The 20933-nt window shown below is 52.4% G+C and overlaps 9 protein-coding genes across 9 annotated transcripts; 4 read left to right on the top strand and 5 right to left on the bottom strand.

Annotated features, from left to right (window-relative positions):
* Positions 1-409: 409 nt before the first annotated feature.
* On the bottom strand, positions 410-1442 carry AAFC00_003285 (uncharacterized protein; the record flags this gene model as incomplete). The annotated part of the gene is made up of 3 exons (XM_069342738.1): positions 410-987; positions 1078-1151; positions 1300-1442. 3 exons carry the CDS (start codon positions 1440-1442, stop codon positions 410-412), a joined length of 795 nt encoding a protein of 264 aa, XP_069199243.1.
* Positions 1443-2034: 592 nt separating this feature from the next.
* Positions 2035-5176, bottom strand: AAFC00_003284 (uncharacterized protein; the record flags this gene model as incomplete). The annotated part of the gene is made up of 2 exons (XM_069342737.1): positions 2035-3757; positions 3813-5176. The coding sequence occupies 2 exons, from the start codon at positions 5174-5176 to the stop codon at positions 2035-2037; spliced, it is 3087 nt and encodes a 1028-aa protein (XP_069199242.1).
* Positions 5177-7682: 2506 nt separating this feature from the next.
* AAFC00_003283 (uncharacterized protein) lies at positions 7683-8761 on the top strand (the record flags this gene model as incomplete). The annotated part of the gene is made up of 3 exons (XM_069342736.1): positions 7683-8040; positions 8093-8397; positions 8459-8761. 3 exons carry the CDS (start codon positions 7683-7685, stop codon positions 8759-8761), a joined length of 966 nt encoding a protein of 321 aa, XP_069199241.1.
* A 488-nt stretch (positions 8762-9249) lies between these two features.
* On the top strand, positions 9250-11035 carry AAFC00_003282 (uncharacterized protein; the record flags this gene model as incomplete). Its single annotated transcript, XM_069347744.1, has 2 exons — positions 9250-10155; positions 10226-11035. The coding sequence occupies 2 exons, from the start codon at positions 9250-9252 to the stop codon at positions 11033-11035; spliced, it is 1716 nt and encodes a 571-aa protein (XP_069199240.1).
* Positions 11036-11720: 685 nt separating this feature from the next.
* On the bottom strand, positions 11721-13287 carry AAFC00_003281 (uncharacterized protein; the record flags this gene model as incomplete). The annotated part of the gene is made up of 5 exons (XM_069342735.1): positions 11721-12539; positions 12593-12721; positions 12771-12924; positions 12994-13113; positions 13178-13287. The coding sequence occupies 5 exons, from the start codon at positions 13285-13287 to the stop codon at positions 11721-11723; spliced, it is 1332 nt and encodes a 443-aa protein (XP_069199239.1).
* A 460-nt stretch (positions 13288-13747) lies between these two features.
* AAFC00_003280 (uncharacterized protein) lies at positions 13748-14855 on the top strand (the record flags this gene model as incomplete). Its single annotated transcript, XM_069342734.1, has 3 exons — positions 13748-13829; positions 13898-14635; positions 14698-14855. 3 exons carry the CDS (start codon positions 13748-13750, stop codon positions 14853-14855), a joined length of 978 nt encoding a protein of 325 aa, XP_069199238.1.
* A 475-nt stretch (positions 14856-15330) lies between these two features.
* Positions 15331-16053, bottom strand: AAFC00_003279 (uncharacterized protein; the record flags this gene model as incomplete). The annotated part of the gene is made up of 3 exons (XM_069342733.1): positions 15331-15703; positions 15780-15994; positions 16051-16053. The coding sequence occupies 3 exons, from the start codon at positions 16051-16053 to the stop codon at positions 15331-15333; spliced, it is 591 nt and encodes a 196-aa protein (XP_069199237.1).
* An 846-nt stretch (positions 16054-16899) lies between these two features.
* On the bottom strand, positions 16900-18477 carry AAFC00_003278 (uncharacterized protein; the record flags this gene model as incomplete). The annotated part of the gene is made up of 2 exons (XM_069342732.1): positions 16900-17920; positions 17975-18477. 2 exons carry the CDS (start codon positions 18475-18477, stop codon positions 16900-16902), a joined length of 1524 nt encoding a protein of 507 aa, XP_069199236.1.
* Positions 18478-19338: 861 nt separating this feature from the next.
* Positions 19339-20167, top strand: AAFC00_003277 (uncharacterized protein; the record flags this gene model as incomplete). The annotated part of the gene is made up of 4 exons (XM_069342731.1): positions 19339-19540; positions 19598-19809; positions 19859-20075; positions 20127-20167. 4 exons carry the CDS (start codon positions 19339-19341, stop codon positions 20165-20167), a joined length of 672 nt encoding a protein of 223 aa, XP_069199235.1.
* Between the last annotated feature and the right edge of the window lie 766 nt (positions 20168-20933).

Genomic DNA, 20933 nt, shown 5'->3' with positions numbered 1-20933 from the left:
TTCGCAGTCGAGTAATGAGTAACAAGTAATACGAAGCCACGACGTCTGCGCGCTTCTTCTGTGCTTTCACAGAATCTGTCGAGTTCAAGTCCGGGATCCCGTCCTTGCCAGTGAGAAGCCAAACAGCGCAGCTTTGGCCGAAATGCAGAGAAGCACAGGAGACGAGCAATCTGATCACAAAAGGAGCAAATAGCAAACTCCCAGAGAAGGAAGGAGGAGAAGCAGATGAAACCCGAGGGCACATGAGAGCAAGAGGAGATACCTCGAGAGCGGAGCCTGGATGCAAAGACACCTGCGCCTAGAAGACGAGAGCAGAGTCACGTAGAATCCAAAGACCAGTTCAGCATCCCCTCTTTCTCACAAAGCGCATTTCGTGACTTCCATTCCCAAGTATCAGTTTTCCCTCATCCTAGGAAGGACTACCCCTCCGCCTCTCAGCGCCCGTCTCGGTCCTAAGATCATCCCTACTCTTCGTCGCCCCCTTCTCCCCTCCTCCAACCTTGTTCACAACAACAGGCATCTCAAACGTCCCACTCTCGCCCCCCTGCACCCCCTTCCACGCCAACCCCCTATCCTCCTCCGAACTCCACGTCAACGCGCCCACCCACGGCTGGATATTATACCTCAAATGCAGCCTGCAATCCTTCAGCCCTCCAATCTTGCTCCACGGCGTCGTGATCTGGTATTTCGGCTTCTGGCTCTTGAGCCTCAGAATCCCCGGGCCGGCGGAACCGGCGGGGTACGACTTCAAGCCGGCTCTGAGCTTGGATTTCCGAGAGGTGGAAGAGCTGGACGAGGACGGGGATGGGTGGATGTAGGTGTTTGCGTGCTCGGGCGCTGAGGGGTGAGGCAGGATCGCGTCCCAGATTATGGCTTCTGATGATGAGGAGTCGGACGAAGAAGACGACGAGGTGTTGGCTGAGGCGAAGGTCGCCGTTATGTACACGAAGACTTGTTTCGTGTTCCAGGTGAAGAGCGAGGTTAGGTCTATTTTTGCTTTTTGTCAGATGGGTCGGGCTTTGGGAAGTAGGGAAGAGAGAGAGAGAGGGACTTGGTGGTGAGAGAGGGGAAACGTACCGGCGTCCAGGTCGAACTTGATGTGTGCGTATTCTTCCTTTCTGGCGCTGTAGTAGTGCGGCCGGCCTTTGACTCTGCAGTATCTCCCATCAGCATCCGTTCTTACATATATCTTCACCTTTCCCAAACAGCCCAGCCCGGCCCAGCCTAGCCTGGTCCATCCCACCCCTCTTCAACCCGGCCACAGACCAGAAGACAGCGAACGAAAAAGGAAAAACATACACCTGCACATTCCTAAGCCTGAGCTCCGCCCGAGGCGTCTGCGGCGACACGACGACACTCAGCGCGATCAGAGCGCCGAGCGTGAATGCCACGGTCGTGAAGAAGCCAAAGACATTCTGCACTCGGACTAGGGACGAGTGCATCTTTCTTCTTTCTCTTTTCTTTGTTTTCTGCTGCACTCTTGGGGGCGGGGGGGGGGGGGGAAAGAGAGATGCCACGGTAACAGGCAGAGTGCGGAATAGAAAACTGAAAAGAAAAAAGGAAAGCAACTTTGGTTGTTGTGCTGGATTACTGTATAGTGGTTAGCTTGTCGGCTGGTGTTGTCTTGCTGCTGTACCTACAGTATGAAGCCATGTGGCCCTTGTTCTACTGTATGAGCTAAGCTAAGCTGAGGTATCTTCCCCGGACTTGGGAATGTTAGCGTCCGAGGGACAGAGAGATGCAGTAATTGATCAGAAGACGCAGAGGGTTCGCATCTGGAGAATCTGGGGAATCTACCTCAGTCTTTCTTGTCACAATCATCATCAGGCAGTAGAGCAGCCAGTATTAATCGCTTTACTTTCTTTGCGTATGCTGCTGCCACGTCTTGAATGGTTTACATGAATTCATCATTTTCCCTTTTCTTCTTCCTGTTCGCTCCCGACTCCTCGTCTCCTCCGTCTGCTCAAAAAACCACCGACCCATATTGCATGTACCCATCCCGGCCATGTCTAAAGATATTCGAGAATAAAAAGATCAGATACCCAGATCCGACGACGTCTTGATCTTCTTGGTATCCCGTTCGTCAACCAGCGCGCCGTCTGGCTTGCGCTTCTGCTCCGCCGCGCTCTCCCTATCTTTCCTTCTCGCCTCGCGCTCCTTCTCTTTGCGCAGCGCCTTGCTCTCGAACTCGTGCCAGTCTCCCTCGAGGTCCTTGAGTCCCCACGCGCGCTGTGCTTTGGGCTCCTCCGCCGTAAAATAAGGATGCTCGAGGACATCGCTCGCGCTCGGTCTTGCATTCGCATCATACTGAAACATGGCGCTGAGAAGATCAAAGGCTGCCGGCGACACTCGTTCCTTGTATTTTTCTGCAAACGTCGGCGGCAGTCGTTGCGTCGGACGCAAGAGTTCGTACCATGCCATGTCCACGATCCCCGGCCAATCTTGCCTCGAAGGCGTGCCGAGAACATTGTAGATCTTGTCCAGTTGGCTGATCTCGCCTCCATCACCAGGGAAGATGGCATGCCTCGTGAAGATTTCCACCAACACACATGCCGCTGACCAGATGTCCACACTGGGTCCATATTGCGTCTCGCCCAGCAACAACTCGGGAGAACGGTACCAGATAGTGATGACGCGGTTCGTGTAGTCCTGCTTCTTTCTTGCGTTCTTGTTGTAAAACCGTGCCAGTCCAAAGTCTGCGAGTTTCAATTCTCCATCTCGGGACACCAAAATGTTAGCCGCCTTGATGTCACGATGCAGGACACTGCGCTTATGCAGATAGTCCAGTCCTTCGAAAAGCTGCTGCGCAAGGTGTTTTTTGTGTGCCGAGGTTAGTGTGAATGACGGGTGGTTCAACAGGCCAGTGAGGTCATGAGAGAGATACTCGAACACCATGAAGCAATCGTTGCGTTCCACCATGACTTCTTGCAGCTTGACAACGTTGTTGTGGTTGAGAGACTGCAAGAGCTTGATCTCACGAATCGCAGTGACCGGAAATCCGTCCCGCTCGCCCTCCATACGGATCTTCTTGAGCGCAACCTTGTCGTTGGTGTATACATGCACGGCCTTGTAGACTTTGCCGTATGTGCCAGATCCAATAACCGACTCGTTGCCGACCTTGCGAAAATAAACCGAATCCGACGCAGCGAACTCTTCGCTCAGCTTGGGCTTAGGTTTGATCCGTCTGCGTTTGACAATCTCTTTCCTCATCTGTACGATCGGCGGGGTATCGTCCTTCCTGTCCGCCATGCCCTTGATCGAAAAGCTGATACCTGGCTTGCTGTTGGATCTGGTGTCTTTCTTGGTCGACTCGTCTTCGGCGCGCAAGTCTTTTGGAGGTCGGAAAGGATTATCGTCATCATCGACAGAAGCAGGAGCATGGCCCGCTGGACTTGCTGCGCCAGAGCTTGAAGGTGCTCTAGGAGTGGTGCTGTTGTTAGACACTTTACCACCCCGGCTTCCCGTGGTCGGCGTCCAAGACAAGTTGGCGAAGTGACCACCTCGGCCCCTTCCTGCACCGGGAGGCGGCCCCTGAGAGCGACTGGAAGGACCATAAGAAGAATTACGTGGTGGTGCGCGAGGAGGCGGCACGTGCGATGGGTAAGGTTGTTGCGACGAGTATGCGGGGTGAGCTTGGGGCGGAGGCGCGTAGTGCGCTGGAGGTGGCTGTTGATAGTAAGGACTCGCTCCAGGGGGTGGATAGCCTTGCGCATAGTGGTAAGGCGACGGCTGCGGTGAGTAAGCGTGCACAGGAGATCTTCAAGGTAGTTAGCATCGAAAGGCATTAGTGAGATGTTTCAGGCGAGACTGACCCGTGATAGCTACCGTAAGCCGGCTGGGGCGCATAACCTGGCCTGCCATATGGAGAGTGCGCGTGAGGGGGCGAAGGTCCGGGTACAGCAGGTTGGTGATACGGAGACGCATGTGAAGGTGGGTATCGAGGGTCCACATATGGCGGCCGACCCGGTGGTGGTCCTCTTGGATAACCACCTCGGCCGTACATGTTGTCGTCTGCTTGGTCGCGCAGACGCTCTCGCCTGGGCGAAGATTCGTAGTATCCTCGGCGACCGCTGTCGTAAGGTCGATCCCTCTCTCTGCCCCTGTATCGTGCGTCTTCTCGATGATCGCGACGCGAGTAGGCGGGTGAAGGCGATCTCGAAGGGCGTCGATGTCTGGAGGGCCCACCCTGTTCTTCGCGGCGACGGCTAGTGGCCAGCTGTGAAATCAAGTCCGAGGGCGAAGGCGATCTCCTGGTGTCCCGCAGGGGCGAGCGAGTCGACGTGGCAGGCTTGCTGTGTCTGGTGCCGTAATAGTCTTCGTGGTGCCGAGATGAGTAGTCGGCGTCTCGTTCGTCCCTGTAGTTCCTTCGACGAGGTGGGCCAGGTGAGAACCGGCGTCGGTCGTGGCGTGGTGGGGATCGAAATCTGTCCCTTGGATTTTGTTTTCCTCCTCTTGCTGGCCTATCGTCTGGGGAGCGTCGCCGACTGTACTTGGAGGTGTGTGGTCGATGTCTCGACTCGACAGACCGAGAGCGACGACGGACGGGAGGCTGATGAGGGTCGGGCGAACCCCTATGACTTGCCCTGTCACCTCTGCTAGGGTGGGGAGAGTGAAGTCTGGAACGAGGCGGCGATATGCCACGACTCTGGCTTCGTCTTCGCTTGGTGTCCCTCGTGCGCTGGCGTGGTGGTGAAGGAGAGTAATCGTAGTGCCGCTTTGCCTGGCCGTGTCGACGTTGGTCGCTTCCGTGCCGGGAGGAGTGCTTGTCGACGATAGCTTTTCCACCCTTTGAAGAGCTCGACCAGCGCGGCCGATTTTCGTCGGCGGGATCGTGTCTGCGACGCGGCGGTGGTGACTCACGGCCGCGATGTCTGCTTCTTGAAGTGGAGCGAGTGCGGTGATACAAGGAAGGAGAATGTGGTGGGGGATGAGTATTGGGGGATGTGACAGATCGGTCTTCGTAGGAAGGCCCTCGAGCAGCAGCAGCAGCAGCGGCGGCAGCAGTAGCAGCAGCGACAGAGGCAGAAGCAGAAGCAGAAGTGGTGTTGGCAGCGACAGCGACAGCACTGGGAGACGATACCCTCTCTCTCGACGAGACACGAGCAGGTGCTCTCCTATATTCACGCTCCCTGTCTGAATATTCACGACCCCTCCAATCCGATGCGTTACCAGCCATAGGTGCGAGCAAAGCAGGTCGGGTTAGAGAAGACGCCGAGATGTCATGAATCCAGCCAACGCGACCCAGAAGCAGGCCGACCGACCTTGAACAAAGATCGCTAGTCTTGGAAGGTCTTCTGGAGCTCGACGAGACAAAAAGAACAGAGTCAAGCAGAGCAGGAAATCACAACGCTAGAAATAGTGCATGACAATACAGGTGTGACAGGGGGAAAGTGAAATGCAACTGAACAAACCTCACCTTCTCTGGACCGCGACCAGCTTTTGGCAGTGATACAGTACAGTTGCTGTAGCCTGCTGCTGCTGCAATTATGCTGTTTGGCGTTGCTTGATTCGATTCGCCTCTGGCCGGCTTTGCCTTTGCTTGTCCTGCGCCGGCTGCCCCGCAAAACTTGATGGCACGTGACTCGGCGTCCGGCGTCAATACTGTGGTGTTGTCGTTCGGTCCAGGTTAGTAGAGCATGAGGAACATAAGGTATAGAGCAGTCCGAAGAGCTGGGAATCGCTGATATCCTTCAGTGTCAGCGTAGCAAAAGGCCAGTCGGGCAAAGTGCTGCCGGTGATTGTGCCGCCATTGACCGTGCTTCGGGGCAGAACAAAAATGGTCGCAGCAGAGATTGGACATCATGTAGTCAGTCCGTCGTGACCAAGCCCTTCACTTGAATCATCCAGACAGTGTTCACGTCATTGCATATGCATCATAAACCATCGCTTCCCTCAGATATCTCCACCGTAGGCAGATTATTAGAACAATACCTTTGACCTTCTCACAAGCCACAAGTGGCACACACTGCTCGTTTACCACTCACTTCTGGGGAGGCGACCACCGTGTGCCATCAAAAGATCAGGCACGTTCGCAAAGGCTCCATATGCCTGCTCATCTGGCATCCCGCGGCTTCTCGGCGCAAGCAATAATCGAGGCTTTCGGGCACGCGACTTGCCCTTCTCGACGAACCAAATACTGACTGCCAGTGTGTCGCCCTTGAACCTGCCATTGAGCCTCCTGTGTTGCGATACCGATCGCGCGATCAGATATTTGCCGTTGATCTGTGTAAGGCAGTGCGGGACAACAAGCAAGCGAGATGGCGTGCTTGTCTTTTGCAACCCAGCTAGATAGCATCCCATAACAAGCTGTGCCATCATCTAGCACATGCTGCGAGACAGTACTACTATGTGATTCTGTACTTGGACCAACAAGGGGCTCGGTTCGTGAGTCCACCACCAACTACAGTGGATTCGCCCCGCCTGCAATACAATTACCAAGAGAAGAGCTGCTTTTTCGCAGGACCATGGCCAGAGCTTGTCTTCGTCGGGCAGACTTTATCTGGACGGAGGGGCGTGAGTGAGCTCGAAGTTATATGTCAATGTCTGACACACTCGCCCATGTATGGCCAACACTTCATGTCATTGATGTGTTCGCATTCCGGATCCTCGAATGTCGACAGAGGCGTCGGATCTGATTATCTGGCGAGGTTGATCGGGGATACCTGCATCACTCCACAAAATCCTCCCAGATTTGCAATAGACCCGTTAACGAGCATGCATCCCTCGCATACTATCATGTTGAATCCGTACGTCGCATTCAGATCGCGATAAAATCAAGGACGTGGTGAGGCACATGTGTAGTGTCTATAGCTAGGATAGAAGGAGGGGAAGATAGCTCCCGTCATCGACAGAGCGCTGCCTGGAATACATGTCAAAGACGAGCGTTTTTACACCGAGTCTTTCTTTCATGACGAATGCTAGCAGGGTAGTGGCATGTTCGTAACTGCTAGACGGAACAACAAGGGGCGTGGGTGATGATATGAGGTGAGTCTTGAGGCTGTCAGCGCAAGGTAAGCTTCTCCGCCGATGCCCGAGTGTGTCAAAAGATATGGCCAGACGCTGGGCGCCAGGGCTGAGCTAAAATCATCTCGCATTTTGACCAATGCACCTCGATCAATAACATCCCTAAGCAAAGCAGCTGTTTAGTAGCAAGAGCGACGACTTTCTCTATACTAGCGCAACCAAAACTAATAGCTAGATATAGCCACTAGTCCCATACCTGATTGCGCATATAAGATTGTATAGGGACTTATCAATTATGGGGTGACGTTGAAAGATCATATCGCCGTCTTTTCTCCGCGTGGGGGACCAAGGGAAGGAAAAGCTTTCTGTCTTATTATGAGGCATAAAGAGGAAATCAAGAGGGACGTTAAGGTAGTCATATCTATACTATCAGTCGCCAAGGACGGTGTACTGTACTGTACATTCATGTTCAGGTAACCATGCAGGCGTGTATTTTCTGTTTTGTTTTATAGAAGTATCCTTTCCGAATCACCCCATCTGAGTCTGCCGCGATCTGATAAAACTTGAAAATAATTATTAAAAAGTCTCCGGGGATTGTACCCCGCCGTCTGTTCGTTGATCCTGGCATACCTAGTCATAATTTTTTTTGGTCACGACCCCCAAAGGGTTTCTCTGTCTCCATCCACCCCACCACCGTGATCAATAAATTCACATAAGTTATGGATCATCAACCTCTCTCGCCCCGTCCAAAGCCAAAAGCCATACCACTCATCAACGGATCCTCCCCTCTGCACACCACGCAGGAGAAGCGCGACGCCACCGAGCGTGAGAGCGCATTTGCTTCAATAAGATCATCCATGGGTCCTCGTAAAGAACCCATTGACCTGGAAGACGGCCACTACTTCCAGCCTCACCAAGCCGTAGCCAAAGACAGACGCCCTATGAGACTCGCAAACCTAGAGGAGGTGGACGCGCGAGACCCGCGTGACGAGGCTCCTACTCCCACAACGATTAGCCGCAGCAGCAGTCCATACACGGCAAACCCTACCGTTGACTTTGACGGTCTGAGCTGGCCCAGTATGAGCACCCATGTAGAATTTTCACAGTGCATTGATTGACGAGTGTCTAGGCATCGGCACGCGCGAGAGACTTGAGTCAACGCCAGAACAAGCAACCGAGAGACTGGAGAAGCTGTCCGGTGCCGTCCGCACCCTGCTTGAATGCATCGGCGAGGATCCTGACAGAGAAGGTTTGCACGGTACCCCTGAGAGATACGCAAAAGCCATGATGTTCTTCACAAAGGGTTACGAGGAGAACCTCCGGGATATTGTGAATGGAGCGGTGTTTCACGAGGATCACGACGAGCTCGTCATCGTCAAGGATATCGAGGTCTTTAGTCTCTGCGAGCACCATCTGGTGCCCTTCACTGGCAAGGTAAATTATGCTGTGTGGGGAGTTTTTCATGTGTTTGATGTACTGACGATTGCTGTTATAGATGCACATTGGGTATATTCCGAACGGTCGCGTCCTTGGCCTTTCCAAACTCGCTCGCATTGCGGAGATGTTCTCTCGCAGGTTACAGGTGCAGGAACGCCTCACTAAGCAAGTGGCGCTGGCTTTGTCAGAAGTTCTCAAGCCTCAGGGAGTCGCCGTTGTCATGGAGTCGAGCCATCTGTGCATGGTGATGCGCGGCGTGCAAAAGACCGGATCGAGCACGACAACCAGCTGCATGCTTGGCAGGATGAGGTCCACCGCAAAGACGAGAGAGGAATTCCTCAGCCTGCTGAACAGGAGGTAACCCTTCGCATTGGGAGGCATTTTCGCATTGGGCGGTAACATCTATGATTGTGTTAGACGGCTTGAACAGGCAAACGGCGTTTTTAAGGAGAAAGAGAGGGAATTACTGCCATGGAGGTCAGGCGACTGGACGGGCACTTCAACAAGCCACAGGTCGGATGTTTCAAGTGATACCTCTCAACGTAGCGTAAGTGGGTTTGCAAACGGATTTTCTCATATGCACATGGCGTCAAGACGGAAAGGGGGATTTTTGGTACTTTTGATAGATGCTGCAATGTTTCACATTTACACACGGATTGATTGATCCCCAGCCGCCTATCTACTTGCACAATCGTTCTTTCATATTGTTGCTTTTCTTATTGTCAATCTTCACATGTAAACTCAGACTCCATTTGCCACCCACACTTCTTTCCCCTCCATCTTTGGAGGCATCAGTGCAACTGATCCATCATCGGAACAATGTCATCAAACGACGATGCAGACGTCAACATGGGAGACGCCTCTGTCGACAGAGCCAACTCCTTATCACAGCCAACCAACCTTCGAAAGCGCCATCTGTCCAGCTCACCGCAAGGCTCAGATGCAGAAGACGACAACCCAGACCACGCCGTACCAGCGCACTTGACCATCCGCAAGCGCCGTCGCCAGAACCAGAACGTCACAGTCGAAGCAGCCACCTGCCAGAATCCTCTCGACGTACTAGCACTCGCAGCATCAACGAGGCCCCACGAGCCAGCGACCCTGCAAATAAAGCCACCCCGGCGCCGCGTCCTGCTCCTGAATTCCCCTTACCCCTCACCACTGCTCGCCCAGAACAAATTCGACCTCCTGACCAGCCTGCTCTCGCACGTCGACATCCTGCTCAACATCACCAGCCACTTGCACCCTCAAACCCTTCTGAACCTCTACTCCGTGTCTGCGGCCTTTCACTACATCATGGACAGCCACTTTACGGCTTTCATTCTCGCGGGCACGCGGCTCTGGGCGCCAAAGGCAGAGGTTATCTTTCCGTGGTGGTGCTATCGCCGCCTGTGCATCGAGGATCCTACGCTGCAACCCACGCGCACTGCAGATGAGAAACGCAGTCTGAGCTGGACGGATCGCAATGGCGTTCCTCACCGCACCATCTACCATGCCTTGGCATCGGCGAGGGCGGAACCGATCGATCGTAGAGGACAGCGCAAGGTGTCGGACGAGCATAGACGGGTGTCTGATCAGGCGAGGAAGAGTCGCGAAGAAGAAGCAGGAGGTGCAGGAGTAGTCGTGCGAGCGATCCCGGGGTTCCGCTGGTTGAAGATGGTTGTTTATCGCGAGGCTGTCTCGCGTGAGATTATCGGGTGGATGGCGGCGCATGGACATCGCATTGCGCGCGATGAAGGTGTTGATGCTGTCAAGGTATTTTCTGCTCGCCCCCCTCTCCTCCTTATCTGCATCTCTACAAGCTGATTGGGAAAACCCCTGACAGAGAATGTGGTTCCTCCTCGACATCCCCGTAAACGCGCCACGCCACGCCCTAATCCACAACCCCGTCTACTTCACGACCTCAACCCTCTACCACCTACAGCTGATCTTCATCAAGCTCGAAATGCTCTACACGGACCCTGTGTCGCGCGCCGGCGGCGAAGAGCGCCTTGTGCACTTCCTGCTCTCCGAGCGCACGCTGACAACCCTCTGGAACTTCCTGCGCGGCGCAGACGGCTCCTCGCGCCTCGAGGTTCTGAGACTGTGGGTCAAGCACTCGTATCGCCGCCCTGTGCCGTTTCCACGGCCTATGCCCCAGGTCGTGCATGAGGCGTGGTTGGCGCGCCAGGAGATGCCTGTGCTTGGCGTTCCGGCGCATTTAGTTGGGAGATGGGGATATGAGTGCTGGGGACTGGGTAGGGAGAAGCTGATCAGGCCTGATGAGCTGCTTGTGCGCGAGGGAGTCAGGAGACGACTCGAGTTGCAGAGGGAGTGGATTCGCATGATGACGTATGGGTTTCTGGATCGGACTTTGACGCCTCTCGCTGAGGCGAAGGCGGATGAGGTTGTGGTTAGTTTGGTCAGGAGGAAGAAGAATAAGGAGAGGGAGGAGAAGGAAAAGAGAGAAAGGAGGGAGGAGATGGGGAGGGTGGTGGAGGATGTCGTCATGCAGGATGCTGCGCTTGAGGATAAGTGCAAGAAGAACGCGAAGGGCAAGGGAAAAGCAAAGGTGGAAGTGAATGAAGTGAAGCAGCAAGAAGAGGATGAGCTTGACCTTGTGCGTCAGAAACTGGTGGAGATGCTGAAGATCTGAAGGCGGTGGGACAGAGTACACGGCAGATCCCCCTTGGACGTGAGTCACTCGACTCTCAAGTAGACATGGTAGCTAGGGTAGCTGACCTAGGACAAAGGTAGCCTCTAATGCATTAATGCAACTCTCCACTTCATCAAAAGTAATTCATTCCATTGACTGAATCCATTGATAAATTTCTCGTTTTCAGGCGACCTCGTCGCCACTTCCTCTCCATCTCTCTCTCACAGGCTTCTCGATCTCTGGTGATACGTGAGTGGTATATTCCACTATCCGACCAGAGCGGCGTTCGTATCTTATCCAAAGTGCATGTACGGAGTGAGATGGTATCCGTCCTCTCCATACGGCTTGTTCTGAGCTCATAGGTAGTGCGAAAAGGCGTACAGGCTGCTGAAGTATCTGACATAGTAATCTCTGCCATGCGAATTTAGTTCTCACACAAAAAGAGGAAACAAGCCCTTCATGTGATTTTCTCTGCAAGCAGCAGTCGATCGTCCAAGCCCTTCTCCGAGCTTGCTCTGTGTTTGCAGCACTTCCAGTTATGCTCGGAGCCTCAAGCCCAGGTTCTATTGAGTCAGGTGTAGAGAGTGCTCTGCTCGGACTGCTGAGACGGAATATATATTTCATTTCTTGCGTTGACCGAAGAGCTATGCTCTCCACCATGGAAACAGGAGTGCTGTCTTGCTCTCTAGATGGCATCCATACTGGCACGCGTACTCAAGACTTCGTTCTTGTTGCCGAGCTTACTAATGCTCAAGAAAGCGTCCACACCATAGCCTTCAAGACTATGCAACTCCAGACTACCCGCCCAGTACTCGGCGTAGATGCGACTCATAGGCAATCCTATGCCGAGTCTGAGGTCGGGATGTCTACCAGTAAGGGTCAAAAGCGAACTGTCATGTCTGCTCTTGCCATCATGGTGAGCATGGTTGTGTTTATGGTGCTTCGCCGTGTCTGGGGGCATCTGAAGCTCTTGCAGAGTGGCGGCAAGTCGTGGGACGTGTTGCAGGTTCTCAAGACGCTTGTGTCTCCGGGGGCCCTTACTAAAGGACCAGAGGTAGGGTAGGACTTCTCGATCAACGCCACCGCATTGATCAGAAACTCGTATCAGGACGTGTTGGGCAGCCTCGCAAATGAGAACCTCGATCGGGTTCATGTTGCCAGGAGTGCTTCGCTCCATGGCCGCCTGGAAAGAATTTCGGAGCAATTCACCAATGATGTACTCGAGGTGTGACGGGATGTATGGAAAAGTAGTGTCGAGGTGTCCTCGTATCCTCACTTCTGGTAGCTCTACATGTTGACCATAGGCATCGTAAGTGAGTTTTCGAACCGTCTCGGTGCATTTCTCGATGATGTCTTTGGCACTGCACTTGAGTAGGACTTCTCCGATCAGATCGTCTTCAGGTGCAGTCATGGCCGTTTTGGGCGCCTGAGGAAAATGCCAAGGCGAGTGAAAGGTTTCTGTCAATGCTAGATGCTGCTCGGCAATGACTCGACGACTTATTCTCTGCATCACCACGTCAGCGAAACTGCCCCTTAAAAAAATTCAATGCAACTTACAGCTCTCAGTAAGGTGGTCATGAGGCGGTCGCAGTCTTCGCTGCGGACCGAGTCTTGAATCTCAAGAACACCCATGGCAAGCCGAGGGATCACGCTCAAGTGTTCCGTAAGGCATTCTTTCATGACATCCTGTGACTGATCAGCATATGAGGGCTATGAAGGAACAGGGCGATCATACACAGAATCTATCATTGTCCTCAAGTGTCTTGATCTCGGGCACTCTTCGGAACTTTTCGAATGCACAATTATATAGCTCGTAGACGTGGGCGATATGAGGATTCAGCAAAGCAGAATATGGCAGATTCTCGATATTCCGTATCCTGTGGGCAAGCCTACGGCGAAACACATCTTAACACACTGCACAACTAGCAGACGGAACAAGCAGAAAAGGCATTGCACACCTAGTAGGGAGCTCCTCGCGGACATAGTTTGCCGAACCAAGAAGGCGACCCTCGGTCAAGACACGGCCGAAGAAAGTAAGCTGTCTCAGACTGACTGGTCTGGCTTCTCGGTCTACCCATCTGTGGAAGTGTCTGGTAAGGAAAACAATTCAAAAGTATATCAAAATGTCTACACAAAACCTACTCGTCGAGTACAGATGTGCGCCGCCAAGTGCCATATTGGCGCGATTGCAGAGGCTGATAGATGATATTGCGGGTCGTTTGCGATGGTCTGAGCAAGTTGCGTTGCGGCATGGCCCAATGGCTGCTCACAATGAGCTCGTGGGGGCTGTCGTTCGGCTCTTTCTATATATATATAAAAGTGGTTGGTAAGTTAGGTATGCTCAGGTACGATCAGCACCTGGGGGGGAAATCTACAAGTATCGTAGAATAAATTAGAGTTGGCCTGAGGAAAACAAGCGGCTATCATCGCTTTAGCCGCGCTATGGTTGGTTCTTGGTGCTCGGGGACATGACGTCGACGTCCCTCAGGGTCCAGAGGATTAGATACCTTAAGGGACGGGACTTAAGGTACTTTGCTACATCAATACACGAGAGCTTCAAAACTTTCAAGGGTCCGGAGCAACTCCGTCATCTGATTGGAGGTTGAGTAGACCTTTTTCTTCTCAGAGCTCCATTGATCTTCTTCAAACTCTTCACTTCCACTTCACTTTCGATTATTACCTTATACATCTTATTCAAATCGTACAGACACCATGGCTGAAGAAGAGGTCCCCGTCTACTACGAGGATTTGGCCAACATCGAGGCCGAGTTCGATGAAGTCGATACCGAGATCAGTTAGTTCTTTACCTCTGCTCGTAGCATATAAAGTGTCCTCTCTCACATGTAAAACTCCAATCACCAGTGCGCCAACAATATGTCATGAGCGCGCCGATATACGAGAAGCGTCAACAAGTCATCAGCAAGATCCCCAACTTCTGGCCTCTAGTCTTCGAGCTCGCGCCTCCAGAGATCGACCACTACATCCAGCCTACCGACTCCGAGATCATTGGCAAGGCCCTGTCGAACCTCGAGGTCAAGCGCTTCGAGGCCGACGGCGGCGACCCACGCAGCTTGCAATTCCGCTTCGAGTTCGCCGAGAACGACTGGTTCACGGACAAGGTGCTCGAGAAGAAGTTCTGGTACCGCAGAGCCAAGAACGGCTGGGCCGGTCTCGTGTCCGAGCCTGTCAAGATCAACTGGAAGAAGGGCAAGGACACCACCAGTGGCCTGATGGACGGCGCCGTCAAGCTATGGGAGGCTCGCAAGAAGGCCGGTGACATGAACAAGAAGGATCTGAAGGAGTACTCCACCATGGCTAAGCTCGTGGAGAACTGGAACGGCGAGAACACTTCCTTTTTCACCTGGTTCGCTTTCGTCTGCGCCGCTCCCTACGTCACAGCCGAGGAATCCGCCGAGGCCACCAAGGAGATGAAGGAAGCAAAGGCCAAGGCCGACAAGGGCGAGAAGGAAGAGGAGAAGGACGAGCCTGACGCCGAGGATCTCATTGACCTCGAGCCTGGCGTCGAGGTCCACGAAGCCGGTGACGACCTGGCCAATCTGATCGCCGAGGACCTCTGGCCTGGCGCCATCAAATACTTCAGTAAGTTGCGACGACTACCCACCCCAGTGCTCCACATATGCTCCTACTGACAATCTTCGCAGCACAAGCGCAAGAAGCAGCCGACATGTCCGACTTCGACATGGAAGACGACGAAGACGACGAGGACGAAGACGATGACGACGACGGCCCTATCGACATCCGAAGCCTCGTGCAGGCCAAGGGAGGCGACGAGCCCCCAAATAAAAGGCAGAAGAAATAGGCGTGTGCTGTACTCAACGTGAGAAAATTAAAAAGAAATGTAGCCGGGTAACGGACATTTGCGTAATGAAATGATAGGGTATCGCATTGGATATGCGCGCGTTCATCACGAAAATAGCTTGAATGTTTATTGTAGTTGGAGATCAAAAGTGTAAAGGTTGGATAGGGCGGTTACTTTCACGCGCGCGACAGCTCAGGCTAGCTGGCTTTGGAACGTGTAAATATGAATATTGGCTATTCGGTCAAGATGTAACAACACCCGTGGGAAAGAAGGGTAATTTTTGCAAATTAGACAACATTACTGTGAGCCGACACCGTGAACGTGATGAACAGAATATTAGGAAAATGCACCATAAAAGACCGCAAGTCGTGGGTATCAAACAAGAAAACCCCGTCCGCCCAATCCCGAAAACGCCAATCCACCATTTCCCCCCTATACAGCAGCTCTGCATTCCCACCTCAGGTTTACATCCCTACTACGCAAAAACGCCCGCCCGCCTCATAACATCCTCAAACTCCTCCCTGCCTATCCCCTCCCCAACACTAGCACCCCCATTAGCCTCCCTAAGCATATCCTTGAGCACGGCATCCCCAACATCCTCTCTCAACTCTCGAGCGACCCGTCTCAGCATCGCCAGCGTGATCGTTTCGCCCTCGCCGCGCGTAAACAGCTGGAATGCAGTCTCGACTTCTTCGGCCTGCGCATCAGGCGAGTCGTGTTTCGAGTGCAATTTCAGTGCTGCGACGGCTAGGAAGTGCGGGTAGCTGACGTAGCCGACGCCCGAGGGGTCGAGGGTGGAGAGGATTTCCGAGAGCTCGGATTGCGAGTTTGGGGGCGTGTTGAGTGCGCTGTGGATACATGGTCAGTTTTTCGGCTGTCTTTGCTTGATCGCAGAGAGCAGGGATGTTGCAAGAGGGTATTTACATCAGACATCTTCTGACATCCTCGATCTTGATCGCTCCCTCTTTTTCGTCCTCAAAGTCCGGGTGGTCTTGTACGGAGAAGAGCGCAAAGGCTTCTTGAATCTCGGCTTCTTGATCTGCGGTCAGGTCGTTCTCTTTGGCGAGTTTGGACGGTCGCTTCTTGGGTGCTGCTTTGGCTGCCGACGAGGCTGTCGCTGGTGGACGGCGTTTAGGAGGCTGTGTTTTGATCAGTATCTGATTTCATAGATCTCGTGACCAAAAGACTAACGTACCATTTGACTGATTGTGAGCGACAAGTCTGCGACAGCAAAGACTCACGACATTCACATTCACATTCACATGAACAACCAAAAGTTAAGATCCGCGCCGAAACAGTGACGTCTTGATGCCTGGAGCTGCGGGACCCCTGGTGTTTGATTTGTTTGTCTCGACGCACTGACCTTCCCTACGACACAACATCAAAACTCGAACTTCTCGAGTTGGACAACCTTCAAAACCTCAGCTCATTCTTACACAGCACGAAAAAGAAAGACATCCGAAAATCTTCCCGTATCGTCTTGAGATATAGAGAATATCTAGCAGACGGCGTGGTGAAAGGCTTCAACGATGTCGTAATTCTTCCTTGCTCATGAGCTATCTTTACCCAATATTCGTAGACATCCCTTGCACAACACGCTTCTTCTTAGCTAGAGCTCATCACCGTCAAGGGGGAGACCCCGACCTACCAGGGTGAAATGAGTGTGGACACTGAAGCAAAATTAAAAACCCCCCCGCTGCAATTCTCATTGCTTCGGGCTCCACGTTGCCCCGTTGTGTTCGGTTCTTGGGCGCCCTCGACCGAACGGGTGATGGAGAGGACATCTCGTCATTGTAGTATTTCTATCTTCTTCTATCGTTACATGGTTCTTCCTCGCAGAGTCATGGGTATGATGCATGCTCCCTCGCTCTGCGCCACGCTATGCCTCGCGAATGATAAAGCAGCACCACGCTGATCTCAGATGGTCGAGCAATAACCCAAAACATCCGAATGCCTGACCCTAGCAATAACACCGCCAATCCTGTCCTGGGTATCTATTGCATGCCAAATTGCGCCGATAATGCTATGAAAAGCTCCGAGTACCTCAGTCCGCCCTCCGTGAGCGTCTAGCGGAGCGCTGTTGCAGTTGACGCTTCATCTCTGCACTGCGTTGTAGATCCTTCGTAACGATGTGATAATTACCCGGAGCGTCTGTCCAGCTGACGCTGTCAGACCAGTACATCTCCTTGCGTTCATTGACAAGGGAATGCGCTATATCGTTAATATTGGATTCCTTCAGCTCCAACCCCTCTGGTTTGAAAGGTTTGAGACTGACAATCTTGCAACCATCCTTGAGGTCCAGGAACATGGTGATCAGATTCGAGTTGAGATCCGGATTGAATGCCTGATTGTTGACCAGGACCACGTCTGCGCGCTTCAAGACTTCCATGATCTTGGTGTTCTTGGTGAAGTCGCCCTTGAGCAAATGCACTTTGCCGACCGCCAACCCCCAGAGCCTGGCTCGCGCAGCAAACTCCTCACGCTGTAGATCGGCAAGCTTGCACGGATTCTCCATCATTTCGATTCCCCAGCTCTCGCAGCCAACCTCCAATGCGGCCTGCAAAACGACGTTGCCGACACCAGAACCTAGATCAACGAAGACCTGTCCAGACTTGAGCTCGGTCTGCTTGAACATCTCTGAGATCAAACGGGGCTTGAGTTCTCCATAGACGTTGTCGCTGAACCCTTCGTAGACTCTCAGGCTCTCCACTTGAGGCGAGACAGTGCGAGCATATACCTGGTCGAGAAGACGTTGGACCCAGTTCAAGTCGCCCAGGCTGTGCTGTTTCTCGAGAACGCTGCGAACCTCTCCCTCTTTCCTAGCTTTTGTGATCATATCGTTGAAATCTCGAATGACTGTCTTGTATTCCGCCGAGGATCCATGTCTGACTGCTTTGATCAAACGGGCTTCGAAACCAGTGTCTTCGTTCAAACATTCGTCGGATTTTGCTGCGGGCAGATAGTGTTGACAGATGAACTTGACGCTCTCTCTTATATCGTCCAGAGGCTGGTAGTCGGCGTTGGTGTTCTTTGCAGTCTTGACATCGTTATAGACAAGAGTAAATCTTGAAGGACAGTCAGTTCTCGGCTCCTTATCATGGATCTGTGTCATGACTTACCTTTCGCGCCGAGAGTCGCTGGGGTATTGCAACTCTATCCTAGCAGGCTTCTCCTCTTCCTCGAAGACATTGAAGTATTTCTTGCCCGCCTCTCCTTCCACCAGGTCTGCGCCATGAATAAATCGGAACTGTCCGCCATCTCTTCGAGACCTATCCCTGACGTCTAGAATGATCCGATCTGCGTCAACCGGGCCCGCATCCGGTCGTGCGCGCTTGTTGGGGGTGAGTGATCTTGCGCTTCCTTCCCCGTCGGTATCGTCGTCGCTACTCATGGCAGGAGACGGCGTATGCGACTTGCGTTTCGTGGCGAGTCTCTTCGCTATTGTCTTCGGCTCGTCTTTTAGTGTGGGCGGCGCTCTCCGTTGTACGACAGGAAGTGATCTCGTGGGCGCGCTCTGTGTTGTCTGAGGCCTCGGAGACGGTTTGACGGGGACCTTCATCGTCACTTTTTTGATCGTCGGCGGCGGCGGCCTGCTACGACCAGGGTCGCCAAAGAAATTCATGGTTGTGCCGGAGGAAGATGCTCGCCTTTAGAAATGGTGTATCTGAGCACTACGAGGCATGTGAAGCGATGCTGCGGCGTGTGTTATATGTCCCGGAATGAAAGCATGCAAGGGGAGCTAAAAATTCGGAGGTGTGACGGGGGAGTGGTATGTATGTCTTTGGTTGTTGGAATGTAACAGTGTAACTTATAAAAGTATGGAACGAAAGAATGCACTGGAAAGTTGTTTGTACAGTAAGGACAAGCACAAAGTAGAACCCACGCCTTCGGATTAACCTAACGTCCACCACTCCACCCACATGCAGGGCTCAGCCAAAGTGCGGGCTTCACGCTTCAGTGCTTGAAGATCCCGTTGGAAAAAGTGTGGAGCGGCAAACTTTCGTGACTCGCGTTCCACTTGGGACCAAGTACCGACGCCTGCCGAGATCGGCCTCAGATACTTGTAGTGGACGCTGAAACTCGCCCCGTGGTACAGTGAAGTACTGTAGATGGCTCTAGCAACGACTTTGCTGAATGTACTGCACCGTCAGAATGACTGACAGTGTTTGTATAAGCAAGGTGCAATACCCTGTTGCCAAAACCTGGCCACCTAGGTATGTAAGGGACCGCGATATGTGATGTTGTGATACATCATGGGAAGCTCTGCCATATTCCAAACGTCATCGTGCGTTGCGTGCATCTATCCCACGTGAAGTCCAAACAACCTAAGATAAATCACAGAGTATATGCACGCATTTATCTTATACGAGAGTAATCACTTTGACAGTTCTACACTGTAATATTTCTTAACAGGTTTACTTGCTCCATCGCCCATCAATCAACTCATCTGAAAGCATCGGTGGTAATGAGCCATTGCGACGAGATGGTAACTAGCTCTGATTCAAGAAGCATTAAAGGCGAGCCTGAGTCTCTGAAGAACAAGACTCTAGAGACAGGCGCAGGCATGACTCAGGACTTCAGACCGGTCAAGCGTATCTGTGCCCACCTCAACGCATTTCATTCCTATGTCAGCAAACCTGGAACTTGTGTTGAAGCGAATCATTATTGCGCTCATCTGAACGATGGTGAGACACGACACCCAGTCGAACGATAAGCCGCATGTGGGCTGACGCTGTCCACAGAGGTCCGTCAGTGTATCCTCTACGATTCTCCAGAGCCTGGCGCTCGCTTGATAGGCATTGAATACATGATCACACCACGTTTATATGAGACTCTGGACAAGAAGGAACGCGAACTCTGGCACTCTCATGTCTTTGAAGTCAAGTCAGGTATGCTCGTCATGCCTCAGCCTGTTGTCCCCTCTGCTGTATGGGAGATCGCCGAGAATAAGGAGGTAAGATCTGCAAAGTTGCCTTACCCAGAATCACATTGACAATATGAAGATGGAGGAAGTAGTACATCTCTATGGAAAGGTGTACAACCTATGGCAGCCTGGTGATGCACTTCCGCTCGGGGAGCCGCAGCTTATGACAAGCTTTACATCGGCGGAGCAGTTCGATTTCGAGAAAGTAGTCGGCGAACGCGATCGCCGATTCGGCACCGATTACAAGCAGAAGCAAAAGGTTCGCGAGTATATACAGGAGCCGAAAATCCATCCAGGTGAGAGTGATATACGATCGAATGAATCTGGACTATGCTTATCAAGAATAGATGCCGATGCGGCTTGGGCAAAAGGAGGTACCGGTCATTGAGAGGTGTCTTTGTAGCAAATGATTTGGGCCAGGCTGATATTCAATTTCACGATTCGACATTTTCCCGTAAGCCAGAGGGGTCAATCTATCCTCGATAGCTGCATAGCTGCATAGTACTGTACACTAGGATCGTTTACTACAGCGCTATGTGGGCAGCGGAAGGCCTTCCTCTGACACTCAAGTTTTCGTCTTTCACTCGAGTCTCAACGAATGCTTAGCATATCTCTTGCCGGTCAATGCTCAGCACTTGCGATTTACTATGCTGCGCTTAACATGTTAATATAGTGAAAGTAGAACCACCAAAACGCTTAGGCTTTGAACTTGTAGAGATCAGGTTGCACCTCCAAATTATTTAGCCTACTATCTTACTACTAAAATACACCAGGCTCTCATAATCTTTGTTGTATGAGCAAAGAATATCTGCCCATGTCGGTAACTGCTTGTCTCGCCAAATAAGCTCCATTGGGATTGGTACGCATTTGAGCAGTCTGCTTAGGAGAGAAGATACCCAATAATGTATGAATTTATCTTTGCTGTACATGGTTGAGCATTATGAATTCCTATTCCATTGTTCCTCGCCTTGCATAGCAGATAATCTGCCTTCAGTTTTGGATTCGTGAATAGATAATTCCATCAAGGTTAATGTTGAAACCTTACCTCGGAATATATCGTGATCTGCGCCAAGTTTATACTTCGGCTTCGGCTCCACGTCAACTCTCCACCATTACCCGGGGGGTAACGACGAATTTAAGAATCTCATACTTGT

Source organism: Neodothiora populina, assembly GCF_041146345.1.
Source record: "Neodothiora populina strain CPC 39397 chromosome Unknown canker_contig_15, whole genome shotgun sequence".
Classification (NCBI taxonomy): Eukaryota; Fungi; Ascomycota; class Dothideomycetes; order Dothideales; family Dothioraceae; genus Neodothiora; species Neodothiora populina.
Note: the sequence above shows the minus strand (reverse complement) of the source record. Positions and strands in the feature narration are given on the sequence as shown.